Source organism: Mycteria americana, chromosome 4, assembly GCF_035582795.1.
Source record: "Mycteria americana isolate JAX WOST 10 ecotype Jacksonville Zoo and Gardens chromosome 4, USCA_MyAme_1.0, whole genome shotgun sequence".
Taxonomy (NCBI): Eukaryota; Metazoa; Chordata; class Aves; order Ciconiiformes; family Ciconiidae; genus Mycteria; species Mycteria americana.
Genome location: NC_134368.1, coordinates 59,325,678 through 59,342,717, shown reverse-complemented (window position 1 = coordinate 59,342,717; position 17,040 = coordinate 59,325,678). Strand labels below are relative to the sequence as shown.

At 41.5% G+C, this 17,040-nt stretch overlaps 1 protein-coding gene across 2 annotated transcripts; it reads right to left on the bottom strand.

The window, feature by feature from the left end:
* Positions 1-1,188: 1,188 nt before the first annotated feature.
* On the bottom strand, positions 1,189-17,040 carry CYP2U1 (cytochrome P450 family 2 subfamily U member 1). 2 transcript variants are annotated; one of them, XM_075500702.1, is made up of 6 exons: positions 16,826-17,026; positions 16,593-16,735; positions 10,546-11,178; positions 5,772-5,933; positions 4,613-4,780; positions 1,189-4,186 (listed from the first exon to the last, which is right to left on the bottom strand). In XM_075500702.1, the coding sequence occupies exons 1-6, from the start codon at positions 17,014-17,016 to the stop codon at positions 4,008-4,010; spliced, it is 1,476 nt and encodes a 491-aa protein (XP_075356817.1). In that variant the 5' UTR covers positions 17,017-17,026; the 3' UTR covers positions 1,189-4,007. The 2 variants fall into 2 exon arrangements, with proteins under 2 accessions (XP_075356817.1, XP_075356816.1); XM_075500701.1 differs by having other exon boundaries at positions 16,593-17,040.

The following is a 17,040-nucleotide window of genomic DNA, read 5'->3' as shown; positions in this document are numbered from 1 at the left end:
TAGTAAGAGTATGTCCAAACTAGAAGGGGATTTCATTTTCAGGCCAGCACAAACTACATAGTAAACAAACAACAACAAAAAAATCCAATCCTTCCTTTGTAAATACTAATAGCTGCATTATATCAGATGCAGACTACCATAATTTTCCATCTAATTCCTTTATCGCCAGAACAACCGGCGCTTCAACTCAGCAACAGCTGACAACACTGCAATTACAGCGTATTCTACTTGAGTCAGCATCAGGGTAAACATTAAGCAACTTGTTTTCTTCAAACAAAAGAAGCGGAGTATTCTCATATCTCTGCACTTTGTACCAAAAGCACAATGCAAAAAATCCTCCTTCCTCACTCAGCCTCATCTGACAGCAGGTTAGTCAGGAGCAGTACGTAGCTGCCGGAAACAGCTTTACCCAAACAGAGGCTCAGAGTTACTCTTCCTTATGTACACAAACAACAGCTGAGCAGGTAATTAATGAAATTCCCTAAAAAAATAGTGCTGTGCCAAGTCACCTGCAACCTAACTCCAGGATCTAAGACAGGATTTCCATGTACAGCTGTTCCTCCCGAGCACCCAGCCCTCCGTACAGCCCGCGCTCACACCCACTCCTTCCCCAGCTTCGGTTGTCACTTCGGTCGTCTCCTGCTCGGCCTTCCCCTTCTGTGTGCAAGGATCTCCTGCTTCTCCCTGGGGTCCCTCCGGGCCAGAGGCCCCAGCTCTCTGCCCCCCACCCCAGGCTCTCCCTGGGCACCCCCATCCCTCTCTGCCCTCCGCTCTCCGACCCCTCTATGGCAGGAGTCCAACAAAACTACACCTCGACTCTGCCCATGGTTTTCTTTCCCACCTCGTTCCTCAAACTGTGCATCTCCTCCTGGTGGCAACTCATTCGCCCTTTTCTCTTCCTCATCTCCACTCTTCTTTCTCCTCCTTTTATTCCCAGTAACAGTGTTTTTAAAACTACGTTGAGAGAATGAACAGACATAGTCTTTCTATCGTTTGCTCATAACATGCCTGGCATTGTATCTTCCCAATTTCACTTTACTCCCCCACCTCCTTCACTCCTCATCCAAAACATTTTGTACCATCGTCTCACTCAAAAGCTTTCTTTGCAAGATGTAAAACACCAAACACCACAAGCTTAGTCAACAAGTGGAACTAGTTAAAATGACTATGCAAAGCTGTCAAACACTTACTTGGGAATTACTTTATTAAAAATAAATTACACTGAAGCAAAGTCTGAAGTCCTTTTTAGAAATAAAGACATTTTCAGCATTCAGAAATAGCCATCCACTTATATAAACATACATTTTTCAATAAGGCATTTGAGATACTTCCTCTGCTAAAAAAAGGGAGGGGAAGGATACATTTACAAACACAAACAAAATCTGCTACCACTTTACTTACAGTTTACCAAAGATGGCAACACACTTTTAAAACCACAAACATCTTGTTGCTTTTATGCTATTGTTTAGCTACTTTCATGGCACACTGTGAAAATTTCAGTGCATCTGGAAGGCATGAAAGGCAGCTCTTTATTGTCATTTCCAACAGCGTCTTGCATTCTGGCAGACATTGACATGGTTGCACCTTCACATCAGTATTTTTAGCTTGTTGCACTATGCAGCATCTGATTATAGGTATCATCAAAAACCGCATCTCAAAGTACTATTTGTAGAAGGATAATTTTCCAAGGATAGTTTTCAAAGGTGACATTTTAAACTAAACCCAGCAGGCAAAACAAGCACAAATACGTACAATTCCACATACTAGGGGATTATGTGAATTGTGTCTTCTTTGGAATCTGTAAAAAAAAATACTAAAGTGCTTTTCAAATGTGTCCTCACTGATTAAAAGGACACGTGTTTTATATAAGCAATCAGTTGCACACCAACATCATTATGTTGCTTAAAGAGGCATTTCAACAGAAATATAAATATTATCAGCACTTAATTTTAGCTTTGCAATTAAGCATATACCATTTTAAGGATTTCCAGACAAAAATCCCAACTGTACAGAATCTACTTATTCATTGCAAAATATAAAGTTAAAGAAATAAGTGCTTATTACTCCAATACTGTCAGCTTCTAGTGCAAGTTTACTAGCATTGGTACCAAACTCAACTTTTTATTGTGCTATGGGGTTTTCAAAAATTTCATACGAAGAAAAAACACAAGCATGGGCTAACCTATAAAGTCAAACATTAGCGTATATAAAAGAACTGGAAGTTCTCACACAGTGGGGTACTTGACCAACCAAACACATCATTCAGAAATTAAGCCCCTCTGTTATTCAAAACAGCTAACAGAAAACCTTAATTTAAATCCAAAATAACTATCTTACAGTCTTTGCCGGGCGTAGCGCGTAGGCTTCTAAAACTTCAAGTTAAAAAGTGACAAAGACAGAGGTTAATTTAAAGCTGAAGAGCTGACTCTTCTTTTACAATTGAGATTTAGTTTCTGCTATGGAATACCCAATCCCATTTTACAGTCAATTTCACATTCCAGTCTTGTAAGCTTGACATGAGGAGGACTGCTAGTATTTTCTAGGATCTCCAAGGAGAGGGATATTTCTAAAAGAGTACATATGTACTTATTTCATCCGATATGAAATTCTGCTAGATCAAAAGGTGTATAAGGAGATTTAGGGATGATTAAGAACAATTATTTAAAGGTTAATTATAACATGTCCCCCAAAAGATGGATTCTGATGTTTGAGAGATCTTTCAAATAAAAGGCAAGATTGAGTGCCCCCTTCCGAAACACCTAACAACAGGTTTCCTTGGCAATTGGTTTGATAGTGATAAACAGCACTAAAATCTTGCATGTGAAAAGAGTAAGGTACTGATACACTAATATTGTATGAACTACAAATCTTTTCACTCCATACGGAAGATAACAAAGAGAAAGCCTTTATACTCAAACCTCAAGTTTGCCAGATTCCTCATGTTCCATGCCTAAGTGTATAAGACCTACATCTGTAGTGCCGTATTGAAGCCATATTTGAAGTAAGATTCCAGTTCCCAAAGCCAAACAGGTTGTGGCAGTACTGTCCACACTGCCTGTAAATTAAAAATCTGAGTGCAAGCCCCAACTTCAGGATTATGCAAGTAGAGTTCTCCCTGATGAGCAGGCTGTTGGTCTTGTCCAGACTGCAGCCACTGGTGACGTGGGGAAAACAGCAAATGTGAAGTGGCAGCACAGAAGTCTTGAATATCTGCTTGGCACCAGAGAAAACAGACTTCTGCTTCTTGTTAGAGAAATCTGCTCTCATTTATATTCTGAGATAAACACATCTGCATCAAGATGCTGCACACTCCTTTCATGTTAATAACATGGTATATTCAAGGATTCACTTGGCCTCCAAGCCTGGGTTTTCAGAGTTGGTACCTGCTTGTTTATCGTGAGCCCTGATAGTTAAGAATGTTTGAATCCAGAAATCCACACTGATTCGATCCAATCCACACCTATGAGTTACTTGCAAGAGAGAATCTTCCAAGGTTAAAAGAAGTGTCATTTAGTCATTTCCCAAAAGTATTTGTCATTATTTAAGCTCAGTAATAATGTTTCTTTACACAGAAAATGCTAATACCCTCTCATTCATTAATCCTTTTGGTGTTAGATGATGTCCTTCACTCATTTGGTAAATTAAGTGTTTATGTACTGCTTTTACCAAAAATAACAATTACTATTTGCTAAAGCATTAACAGATGTTTTGGACCATTCTCCCATAATTAATATTTGACAAACTGACAGTAATAGCTTACAGACAGAGGGGTTAAGCCCAGCAAGTTTTAATATCAAATTGCAAACTATGCTGTCAGTTCATTTGTGGAATGCAACAGCTGACAAAAAAAATCTTCTCTTTCCAAGAGTGTAAATGGATCATTCTCACTATGAAAGCCTATGCAGTTGGTGTTTTTCTGGAAACACAGTAACAAAATAAGATGGAAACAAAATAAAGCTGGATTTTAAAAGTGCAGTATTTCCTTGTTAATCTTTTTTGACATTGTATCATTTCTTCAAAGCTATTATATTGAATGGACATGGAGCTAAAGTTAGACCAAACCTTCCTTCCATAGATGGTTTTGCAGCATTTTCAGGATACAAAAAGGTAAAACTTTGCATTAGACTTGCAAAAATTAAGAACAGCTCCATTTTTGCCAACTGCTCTCCCATGCACACACGTTTACCTAAAGAACAGTTAGAAGAGACATATTACTGTTTTTATACTGTTGATCCATTTGTTAACACACATGCAATTCCTATGCTAGCATAGTCCAAACACAGAAAGCCTCAAGCTACTATTAAGCTATGAATTCTGAACCTGAAGTCTCCCATATTTGAGTCTAAGCCTTGCTCAGCTGTACTGCTTCATATTACAGCATTTACACCCATAGCAAAAGTATTATCAAAGAACAATTCATCATTTCTCATTTCTGCCTGGCAACTGGAGCTTTTAGGAACCCAACCAATTTTGCAAGCCACCAACTGCAATAATAAAACAAGTCCTGTAGTTGGTCCTAAGTACAACTTTCACATCTCACACCTCCAAGGCCCTACACTTGAACCACCACCACCACCCCCAACCAGCTACTGACCACATGTGGATATCTTACCCATTCCAAAAGGAATGAATGCCTCTTTCTTAATTAGCTGGCCATTTTCATCCAGAAATCTTGATGGTTGAAATTCATCTGGTTTCTCCCAAATGTTAGGATCTCTGTGTACTGACCACAAGTTGGGCACGATCACACTGCCCTTCGGAATAGTATATCCCTGCAGCACTTCAAACAAAGGGACAGAGACAGAGGATCTGACAAGTTGCTAGAAGTAAACATGGGAGACTTACACTTATCAAAAAGATGACTAGAAGATGTCACAACAATTATACAGATCCCTAGCTGCGGGCTGCAAATGTAGCAGGAGCTTAAGGCAAAGGTGAACTCTGCTAGCCTGCCTGGGTCAGAATCACGTAGGCCAGAGCAGCTGGAAAGACATCAAGTTACACCAACAGCTCCCTGCAGGGAAAAGGCAGCAGCAATCGTTAGAAATGCACTCTGCGGCATGGAAGTGCTGTGATCCTGTTTCCTCCTGTTCCTGTGCTGTCACAGAGCCCCACCACAGTGAAGCTGGAGGTAAGGAAGAGGGACAGGTTTTGAACTGTTATCACAAAAGGGTTTTAAAGTGACTAGTCTCATTTCAGCTTGTTGCACCTCACTGTCCTGCAAGCCAAAACATTTAAAAAAGCAGATCAATTCAGTACTGGATTTGAAAGCCCAGTATTGCTACCTCCCACACACTTTACCCAGTGGTCAGCTATGTTTATGAAAACATATGATGCCTTGATAAAGGATATTTATTATTGTTTTCTGTAGATGCGGAGCTCAATGGTACAAGCCTTTCAACCTTTAGCAAACCAATTGCTCTGAATTGACGTTTTCAGACCTCTGTGTCAGACAGCCAAAAACAACTCTGCTGTTTCAGGTACAAAGGTGGATCCTCAGCTGCCAGCTACCACTAAGCATATCAGTCAACACAAGCTGGCCCCCAGAAAAGAAATCACTGTAAATTAGAAAACTTCTGGATGTTAGGTCAGACATGCTGCTTAAATAGAGGAGTATCTCAAGCCCACCTACTCTCTATAAATGGCATTTTACATATTTGGGTTACATGTCTAATACATAAATGAGGTTCTTGTAAATTCTCACTAGATGTCCCATCAGATCTTCATCCACAAAAGAAATGCTGTACTAACAAGTCTCTATAAATGCTTACCAGCAGTTTCTGAGGCCATTCGAGGAATAGAAAGGGGAACAACCGCAGTCATCCTCTGCACTTCCATAATGGTTGCCTCTGTGAAGGGCATTTGAGCCTTGTGGGTAAGAGAGGGAACTTTGTCATGTCCTAGAACTGCTTCAATTTCTGCATGAACCTTCTCTATTCAAAGGGAGTGAGAGAAATAAAATAAAATAAAAAAAAGATGCACAATATGTGAGAAGACATCATGTCAATTTCATTTGCCTATGCTTCACTGCTTACACAGATTTGTCAAAAATGACTACAAGATATGTGATCCCTAGCTGAAATAACGACACCAACATAAGCTTTAAGAATGGACTCAGTTAAGAACAAAACAACCAAGCGCAATCTTGACAACTGTCAAGAGTAAAGCTACTGAGATGACAGGCATTGCTAGCACTTCTGTATTGGAAAAGTACAGAAAAAGTTCTGTTTCTGTTTCAGTTCCAAATGTATTCATAATCTTAGTTTAAGAGTTTAACTATACAGTCATTTGAATGGTGAAAACATCAATCTTCTGGCCTGCATTAAAAAATTGAACAAAAAGAGATTGCATGCAGCGTGTGCCTGAGCTGGCCTCTGTCCCTGGGGAGATCCAGTTCTCAGAACTGGGAAAGGTGGTGAACACATGGGAAAGCTTTTCATGCAGCTGCTTTAGATACTTCATTCTGGAGCAGGAATTCTGGTGCTATTACTGCAAGCGTTAAAGCCATTTAACTTGTTCTTGCTGTTTCCTACTTTCTATTCACAGAACCTAAACTCAGCTATTTCCCAGTTCCCCCAAAAGGCAGCAGCAGATGCTCCTTCCCCCACACAGCCCTTCTGCAAAGGAAAAACAGAAGTTGACCAGCTTATCTCCCCTCTCATTCATGTGACCCACAAAGTGTCATAGTATTTGTTTGCCCCTTTCATCTCACTGAAGGCTCAGCATACAACTAATTCTCTTCATAGACATTTCCAAGATGCAAGATTTGCTTCACCCATTGTCATGGTTTAACCCCAGCCGGCAACTAAGCCCCACACAGCCACTTGCTCACTCCTCCCTGGTGGGATGGGGAAGAGAATCAGAATGGTAAAAGTGAGAAAACTCATGGGTTGAGATAAAGACAGTTTAATAGGTAAAGCAAAAGCTGCACACGCAAGCAAAGCAAAACAAGGAATTCGTACACTACTTCCCATGGGCAGGCAGGTGTTCAGCCATCTCCAGGAAAGCAGGGCTCCATCATGCGTAACGGTTAACTGGGAAGACAAACGCCATCACTCTGAATGTCCCCTCCTTTCTTCTTCTCCTCCCAGCTTTATATGCTGAGCATGACGCCATATGGTGTGGAACAGCCCTTTGGTCAGCTGGGGTCAGCTGTCCCAGCCATGTCCCCTCCCAACTTCTTGTGCACCCCCAGCCTCCTCACTAGTGGAGTGGGGTGAGGAGCAGAAAAGGCCTTGACCCTGTGTAAGTCCTGCTCAGAGTAACTAAAACATCCCTGTGTTATCAACACTGTTTTCAGCACAAATCGAAAACATAGCCCTATACTAGCTACTACGAAGAAAATTAACTCTATCCCAGCTAAAACCAGCATACCTATGTACAGGACAATGTGCCTTTTCTTCCAATTAACTTGGAATCTGGCTACACAGCAAAAGACAATCTTGAAAGAGGAGACCTCAAAATTAACCTTTAATCAAAAATAATAACAGTTAGTTTTCATTTTTTACCCTTGATATCCTGAATAGTTTGTGGTTCTTCTGCTTGCCTTTTCCAAGATTAAGAATCCAGGCTGCTGATACTCTGAGTTTTTGCTCTTTTCTCTCCTTAGCACTGATTCAAGATTAAATAAAAGCTCAATACAAAAAAGTTCCTCTGTTTTCAGAGAAGCATTCAGAAATACTGCACGAACTGTGTTCAACGAACAGTTGCTGCCACCTACTGCCTTTGCTAGTAAAATAAGTTCTCATATGAGGAACACACTGCAAAAAATACCTCAGTGGCAAGAGATTTGCTAATGGTGTGGCTCTTGAGTACCTGCTTTGTGGGGTTTTGCTACTTTTTTTAATGACACATTATAGCCCTGTATTCAGGTATGCACGTCCACAGTAATTTAAACGAGTAAAGTTTTCGATATTAAAAAAAAAAAAAAAGGAGACCGTCTCATGCCAAATGTCACACCAGTATTTTATACTGAACAACATTTCTTCAGAGTTTGTAAAGATATGTGGAACTATACAGAAAGCAGTCAAACTGTTGCTCACATTACCAACTGCAAAAACATAGACTTCAAGAGTTCTCCGCTAACAGCATGTTATTTGAACTGCTCCACTACGTTCCATATATTTAAAAATCTCACAGATCTTCAGAAGTCAAGTACCAAAACCAAGTCAGGGAACAGACCAAACCAAATACTGCCCACTGCCTCCCTATATGCACGCACACACACGTGCACACCCACCCTTCTCTTTTTCCATGTAAAAAGCAAAACTGGCTTCCACAGACAAATACATTCTTTCCGATTTTTTCCCCCTGATAGCCCTTCATTTGCCTTTCCATGTCTGCAACATTTGCTACTGCTAAAAGTTATGCAATTCAGGTATTTCCTTTAGGGGATAAGAGAAACATATTACCAGGAAAAAAAAAAAAAAGGCCCATATATGACTCCCAGGCAAGCAGGATACTTCTAGTATCCCATTCCTTATGTAAGAGAATCACTTTACATAGCTAAGTGATACAGTCTGGACTACTGAGCTTATTTATATTGTTTGACAACAGCCATAGCATAAGGAAAGGCGTAATCAGAGAGACGCAATAAAACTGTTAAAGATCAGCAGAAGAGAGAAAACTGACTAGCACATACATGTAGAGTACCAGGCAGTAGGGAAAGGGGTTAAAAAAACCCAAACACAGAACTCTTCTAGATCTCATTTGTGTAATTTAGAACACACCTAATTCATGTAACTGCATATCAAGTCAAGCAGTGATAACAACCAACCATTAAAAATAGAATAAGCCTATGAATAAAATTTTATTTTACATTTGTCCCCGGTGGACTCTCTCTCCTGTATACTGAACTGATGCCCTATTTTGCAATCTTTGCTCAACAATTTGGTTGACTTTGTGCAATATTATTATCTTGGCCTATTTAAAGAGATTATTCCAGACAGATAGGTGCTGTAAACAAGTATCTATTTGCTTATTTGCAAGACACCTGCAGCACATGAAAACCTCAAAATCTCAAATACTTGATAAAAGTATTCCAGGTTTATATTGTTCTTAGATAACTTGAGGTTTACCCTTCTTCACTGCAGGTTAGCAAGAAGTCTGGGCAAAGCAGTGGTCTCTTGGGGAAATGTTTCACTACTATAAACTGAGGTAATTACCTAAGTAGAATCTGTCCATCCTGCCAAGGTTTCCAGTTTGCAGATAGCCAACAATCTTTCTAGTGGAAATCAGTTGGTATGTAGGACTTTAGGAGAAGCTGCTAATAAATTAATAAATCAATTGCTTTATTTTTCTTAAATTAAACCATCTTTGCTAAATAGTACTAAAGCAAACACTGGCTTTGCAACCACATGTACTGTAACAAGACTCAGTATAGAAAAATATTTAACCAAAATTAATTTTAAGTCTTTGGCAATGGGGATTTATCCTAAGTCCTGAAATACAACTCTAGCAAGTACTTTTTTAATACTGTAACCTCTCCAGCACCACTGGTATTTTTTATATCCACAAAAATCTACAAGTAATTTTCTAGAACTCTGTCACAAACAGTAACCAGATGATAGCACCATCAAATAATTTGGGTTGCAAGGAACCTCTGGAGGTCATCTGATCTAAACCCTTACTGAAAGCAAAGTCATCTTCCAAGTTAGATCCAACTCTGAGGGTAGATCAGACTACTCAGGGTCATACCCCACTGAGTTTTGAATACTTCCAAAGTCAGAGATTCTGTTAACTCTTGGGGCAATCTGTTGCACTCCTTGCTATCTTCATAGGGCAATTTTTTTTCCTAGTATCTGATCAGAATTTTCTTGTTGTAGACTGTCTCTGTTGCTTCTCTTCCCTCCACTGCACACCTCAGAGGAGACTGCCTCCACCTTCTTAGCATCTTCCGATCAGGTAGTTGTAGACAGTGTAAGGTCTCCCCTCAGTCACCTTTCCCTAACACTGAACAAGTCCATTTCCTTCTGCCTCTCCTTTGGGGCCACGTGCTCCACGTGTCTTTTTTGCCCTGCAATGACGTTGACCAGCTGGTGCCATGGACTTGTCTAAGTCCAATTTGCTTAAGCTGTCTCTAATTTGATCTTCCTCTCCAGTGGGCAGTGCTTCACCTCCTCAGACTCTGCTGCTAGGCTCAAGAACCTCCCTGCTCAGGGAGGCATGAAAGCAGACCTTACCACTACATGTCTCACATATCTTATATCACTACTATAGGCCTGGAATGTCACAATTGCCAAAGCTTTTGAAACACGCTAAGATTCCCTGGAATTGCTTAGGAAAGATAAAATTTTCCCAAAACAGAAGAAATGTATAGACTAAAGGGCCATTTAGATAATCAATATACAGCACTAACCTAGAGATCATCATAGCAGAGTAGGATAGAAGATGTCTGATTACTTATGAACCTTCCAAATTACACATACACATGTACTATTTGCACTCCAAATGACTTCTCTACTGTTGCTGTTTGCTTCTCTTTCTGAACATCCATCTAGAGCTTTACAATATGGAACAAAACACCTAGAATAAAAATAGTCTTACCTTGTACTTCTGGGTAGAGAGACATGTAGAGCAGGCACCACAGTAATGTGTTGGAAGTAGTGTCTGTGCCTGCGATGAAGAGGTCACCAATGATAAAAAATAGGTAGTCTTCATTAAAACTGCTCTCCTTGTTGTTCTTTTCTTCTTCCACATGTATGAAGTACATATCAATGAAGTCCCTGGGATTTGCTGCATCCAGTGTATCCCTGTGCTGTGCAATTATTTTCTTTAGAAAAGCAGTAATATCTAATTCTGTTTTCCTAAGTTCCCGGAAAGGCCCAAAGGGAAGGTAGTACAGCCAAGGGCAGATATTGACCAGGATCATATAGCTGTTCACGCTTAGCTCTAGAGCACGGGCCATGTTCTTCAGCATCGTCTTGAACTCAACATCTTCGTAGTCAAAACGCCTGCCAAAGGCCATGGAACAGATAACATTGGACACTGCGTTGCGAATGATCGGAACAGGATTAAATGAATCTTTTCCATGCTTCAGCATTTCCTCCTTTATAAACTTCAGCTCCTCAATGATTTTAGGTTCTAAGCTGTGTCTTCCTACTCCAAAATGACGCAGTGTTGAGAGAGAGAATTTCCTCTGTTGCCTCCAGACAGGGCCATAAGGTGCAAAAATAACACCTGGAAGAGAAAGGGAGAGTCTGAAACCAAAATGCTCTATTTTCAAGAAGAAATAGTTAGACAGGCCTGCAACCCAAGAGCCAGAAGAGAGGGAAACAATACATAGCAAATCTATCCCAAGCACTGGGCTAGGAGCTAAAGGAAGAGCACTAGGTTCTTTATAATAGCTTTGGGAAAAAGCTATTATAGCCTTCTCCCAATCAGTGAAATGAATATAACAGTTATGTCAACAGTTTTATTAGTCTTTGCAAGACACTAATAGATGGAGAAAAGGCACTGTAGATGCTTTATTACCAATGATAACAATTTTGTAGGAACTGTTACTCTAGCACATATGTTAGCTACAACCTTTTCTCCTCAATGTCCTGAGACAGGAATTCCTTCTGTGAGGCAGAATAGAAGATATTAAAACACAAACCGGTTTGCATTTCTTTTCCCCTTCATGTTATACAAACTTCTCAATACTGTTTGCGTGTGTAAGTATTTCTATTACAAGCAAGGTTTTCTTTAACTTATAATCAAAATACAAGATACGCATGCTGCAAACAGACTGGGAAGGTGAAGACAGGTTCAGAGCCAGTTGGCAAAAACCTGCTTGATTTGCATCTTAACAGTTTTGATGCCTCTAGGCACGTGTTCTGCATGATTGTGTCATTATGAAACAGCACTTAAATTAAATCCCTTAACTTCAAGTATAAATATTGCTCGCTTACAAACAGAAACATCTCTTTTGTTGAATTAACAGACCACACCAACGATACTGTAGCGTAACAAAATACACAACCTGCTATTTCTAATGTACTCCATGGTCAACCTGAAAAAGTTTAAAGTCATCAAAACATGGGCTAGTTCTGCTTTTGTTCTTCTCGTAAAGTGACACCACATCTGTTTTTTATCTGGAAATAAAAAATTACTTTATAAAAGCAACATCAATTCTTCTGTCAACTGCAAATCTTAATGTTACATCTAAAAGAAAGAGAAATGGTCATAAGAAATTAGCAACAGAAAGATGCACCATGTTTCAGTACTTAACATTACCTACATTTCTATTACAACTTAATGTTCATAGCCCCTAATGCAAAACAGAGAATAAACAAATAAGAAATCTACAGCTAGAAAGAGAAATCTGTAGATATGTAAATGAGATAACGATACTCAGAAGGGTCTGCAATCCCAAAGGTATAAATAGTTCAGTGTAACATAAAGCTGGTAATCTTTCTAGCCAGATTTTCTGATTACTTCATCTACTGATAGTAGTAACAACAGACCGAAAAATACAAACACATGACCTAGCTTCAAAAGCCCTAAACAAAATAAGGAGAACATTATGAAGAGTCAGAACAAGCTGAGAATCAGCTGAACTTCATCTTCTCTGCATAAAGGCATTCCTTACGAAATCTAGTCAAATGTCTACTCCCTGGCACTTTAAAAACAGAACCAAAAACTTTTCAGATTGCCTTTCTCAAGTAATGTTTCCTGGTAGCGCTGGTGTCCTCAAGTAGGGTACGTGAAAAAACAGGCATATTTGGGGCTGAATTTGGCCAAGAACCAACTTGGGTTTTCAGGGCCTGTAGCTGGGGTGGGGAAGAAACGTGGATTTCTTGGAACAAAACAATGCTATCACTTTCTATCCCACAACAAGTATCTCCAAAACAGACTACACATCCACAATCTCTTCCCCTTTCTGTCATTAGGAAAATTAGTTTTAGGATCCAAATACCTTCATAAAAGAAAAGAGACCTACTGTCTTTAATGTAAAGAAGACTCTCCTAGCCACACGGGAAGGCTAACACCAACAACAAACCTCCCCATGCTTAGAGTCTCTCCAGCAGTCCTGCACAGGGCATGGCTGTGTGGCATGATGTCTTCTGAAGTCCCGAAACCCCAAACTACTACAGAATACTAATAATTGATTTGCAAATTGGGAAAGAATAACATAAAAGACAGATTAAGGAGGAAGAGCATAAAGTTAGAATAACAGAGATAAGAGAAGAAAGAAAACTGTCAACTGGATCACTGACAGGCAGTAATACCGGAATAGTACTTCACTGTTTTCAAAGAAAATCTCTGCATGACCTGAAAAGTCAACGTACCCAGCACAGACAACTGTATTCTTAAAAAAAAAAGACAACAAAACAAACAAAAAAACAAAACAAAAAACTCTGAAGAAAATACAACAATCAATTCTGAAGCAACAAGAACCCAGAATAACAAGGACTTCATGCTCATTACAGAGGGCTAATTTCTATGAACTGATAATGAAAAGCTTTCAATACAACCAACAAAGCAACAAACACACAGAAAAACAGAAAGTTTGTTTTATTCTCCCTTTTTACATGAAAAATTCAAATCCTTACGAGAAGCAAGTTCTGGTAAAGGCTAACTCCCGCCCGCCCGCCCAAATTTCTCACTACTAGCTTCAGTGTTGCTGCAATACTGGGAACATTAACAAACACAGAATTCATAACATTTAATAATATTTAACTTCTGTATTGTCCGATGTCCACATCTGGATGTGCACAGGGCAGGACTATAAAGGCAGACGACCACTCAAGCTCCATCCACTCTAGGGCTTGAGTCTTTGCTACCTCTCATACCTATAGAATACAAAAATGCTTTACTAAAACAAAACCACCAAACCCTACTTTTTCCCCCCACTCTGGTATTTCTCTTTCTGCAGGCGTATGTGCAGAAGCCTTTGATTAAGAATTGACCCCTACCTTCTCCCTTAAGTCCTCACTGCACTTTCCATCCACCCAAGAAGGCCCCCCTTCTTTGCTACTCAGTTGTTGAAATGCAGTATTTGCCATTTCTGATACTTCTACTTGCTCTCCCCTGGGCACAATATTTTATTTGCATCTTACAAGCAATAGAGCCACACACAGCTGAGATAAGCCTTTCTTTCTTCTGTAACACACCCAGCAGGTCAGCTCAGGGTAAAGACAAAAAACTACAACAAAAAAGGTAGCTTAAAAGAAAATAGCCCGCTAAGTTTACACCAGGTAGTCTGTTTACAGAACAAAGATGTAGGAATCCAAAATGGATGCTTACTGACTCAAACCATCCCAGCATTGTAGTACCCAAGTGGTGAGCAGTAGATCTGAAGTTACACAATCATCCCGCTTCTATCAATTCCTTTCCTAGCACACACAAACCCAACTGTCACTGCCCTGATCCGTAGCGAAGTCTCACCCAGGAACTCCTGAAACTAAGTATGGGAGGCTCCCAGACCAAACTTAAGGGGATTCCAGTTTGAGCGTTGTAACCCATCCACCTCCTCTATGAGCCGCACACAAAAAGAAACATTTGTTAGCCCAGAGCTCGTATGGACAATATCTGAAAACTGAGGTTAGAGATTTACATTGTAGCTATACCATAAAAAAAAAAAACCCAAAGAAACCACAAAGCTTTCAGAAAACATTTGTCTCTCACCTCTTACCCCACCGCTTCTGCAGCAACTGCCTTCCCAGTAGCACAAATGCAGCATCGCAGAAGTTTGGTCATCTGCTACATGCCACCACTAAACCCAAGACAGCCCAATGAGAGCAGCGTGACTTCCAGCAGCTTTGGAGAACCTCCTTGCGTGGGGGCCAGGCAGGCCCACGCTGCCCATATTCACTGACTTTTCCCTTTGTGTATTCTAAATACACCACTCCTACAGTTCATTCTACAATGCTCTCACATCTGCGGCAATTCAACTTGTTGCACCAGCTAATGTAAGCAATACATAACAGCTCTGTCCGTTTTATGGACAACTGGGCAACCCTCATGTAACAGTCCTTGTACCTGAACGTAGGTGGCCTTCCAGAAAAAAGTAAACGTAAAGCAATGTAATGTCTCTGCCACAGCGCAACGCAGGCAGGCACGGTCCCTACACTTGGCCGCAGCATGCTCTGGACAACAAGCTCCTGACACTTTTGACTCCCCCGGAGCATCCAACCATGGAAGCTGCTAACTTGGTTATCAGATATCTTACTCAGATATTTACATGAATTCTTTGGAAGTAGCATGCATCAACTGCCCTGGCTCCTCTTGTATCACCGTGTTCAAAAAAAGTCGAACAGAGAACTGTCTGCAAAAAACAAGAAACATACAAAATCCACAGCATTCAAGGAAAAAGAAATCCACCACGAGCAGTTTTACAGCACTGCTAAAATTGATCTAATGTCTAACTGCTCTTCCCCTTTCCTCCTCCAGTCCTTGCTAACTGTACTGTACCTAAAAATATTCATGCACTGTAACAACAACTACATGCCAGTAAGATCTGTCTCAGACCAGTATCATTAAACCAATGTAATTAATAATTTATTTTTGTATCCTTTAAACCAATTACAGCAATAATACCTGATTGCTTTTTAATAAACACGCTCTAAGCCGCTCATTTTCCTCTTATCTTTACTGGTGTAATTCTAGTACAGTAAAAAATTGAAGAGAAAAAGTTTCAGGCACTTAACCGATAGATTTCCCTGGCCCCGGGAGATAAACAAGTTTTACAATACAGTTAGCACATTAACAAGCCTCCTGGGCTACCCCTCCTAAACTGAAAAAGGAAAGGTAGTTTCCCACAAACACTAAGATCTGTAATGGACCTAAAGACTAAATATGAAGAAATTCTAACTGTGATATCACCATCATACGTTTAAACTCCCCACGCCCTTTTTTGTGAAAGCTAGTAAACTCTGCTTTGACCTATTCAAAAAAACCCGAATATGCTCAGTAAGCTTTGACAAGCAGAATAACACACCTGCAAACATCTCAGCAACAGTAGCTTGCATGCAGGCAGCACAGACTGCGCAGCTACGGGACTCCACAGAAGCCTGCCCTTAGCCATTGTTACCTTAGTAAGAACTGGGGAACTGCACAATTATTTCATGCTGCTGCCAAAGCATTCGAAATTTCTTCTCCTGATATAGCTAAAATCAGAAAGCCGCCGGGTGACAGACTAACTGTTCCTTAAGTCCCTGCACAAAGGCCATTCCCTTTACTGTAAACAGAGGTAAGGGGATCAAGCATTTCAGTCATGGTGACGTTGTCTGTTGTGCACGCCGCAGCACTGCGAAGTTCATGGGGATGCTGCATGTTCACCTAAACGTAGGGCGAGTTTCTCTCGGTATATTTTCTGTCACCAGCAGGGCAAGGGACACACACGATGAGCAAAAAGCAAGTAGATGGTTCAGCCTGTAATTCACAACAGTTATTTATAAATTTCGGCACAGCAGCCACAAAACCGAACAGCTCCCGCTCGATATTCTTGCCAAGTATCGCCTGGCAGTGCATTAAGCGTGCGGTAGCTCACCAAGCGGGACCCACCGTGGCCGCGCCTCCGGCCCGTCGGGCGCCCCAGCAGCCTGCCAGCCCCGTGGGAGCTAGGGCTGCGCCGCTAGGTCCGGCAGGCGCGCCCCGGGGGCCCTTACCCTTCTTGCGGGTGATCATGAGGACGATGGGGACGGAAGGCCGGTCGCTGAACACCTCCGCCTTCTGCACCAGCGCCTCCCGCACCGCCCCGAAGGTGTTGAGGACGACGAAGAGGCGGCTGCCCACGAAGAGCCGGAAAACGCTGCCGTACATCTTGGTGAGGCCGGTGAGGAAGACATGGGGGGAGAAGGCGGGGGAGCCCCGGCCGCCCCCGCGTACCCCCCCCGCCCACCTCTTCAGCAGCGGCGGCGGCAGCAGGGCGAAGGCGAAGTTGCCGACCAGCGGCCAGGGCGCCGGGCCCGGCGGCAGCCCCGGCGGCGCCCGCGGCCGCCGCAGCAGCCAGTAGCAGCCCAGCCAGCACAGGGCCGCCAGCAGCAGCTCGGTGGCGGTGGGGGCCCGCAGCAACCAGGTCCAAGCGGCCATGTCCCCCCCCGCCGCCGCCGCCAT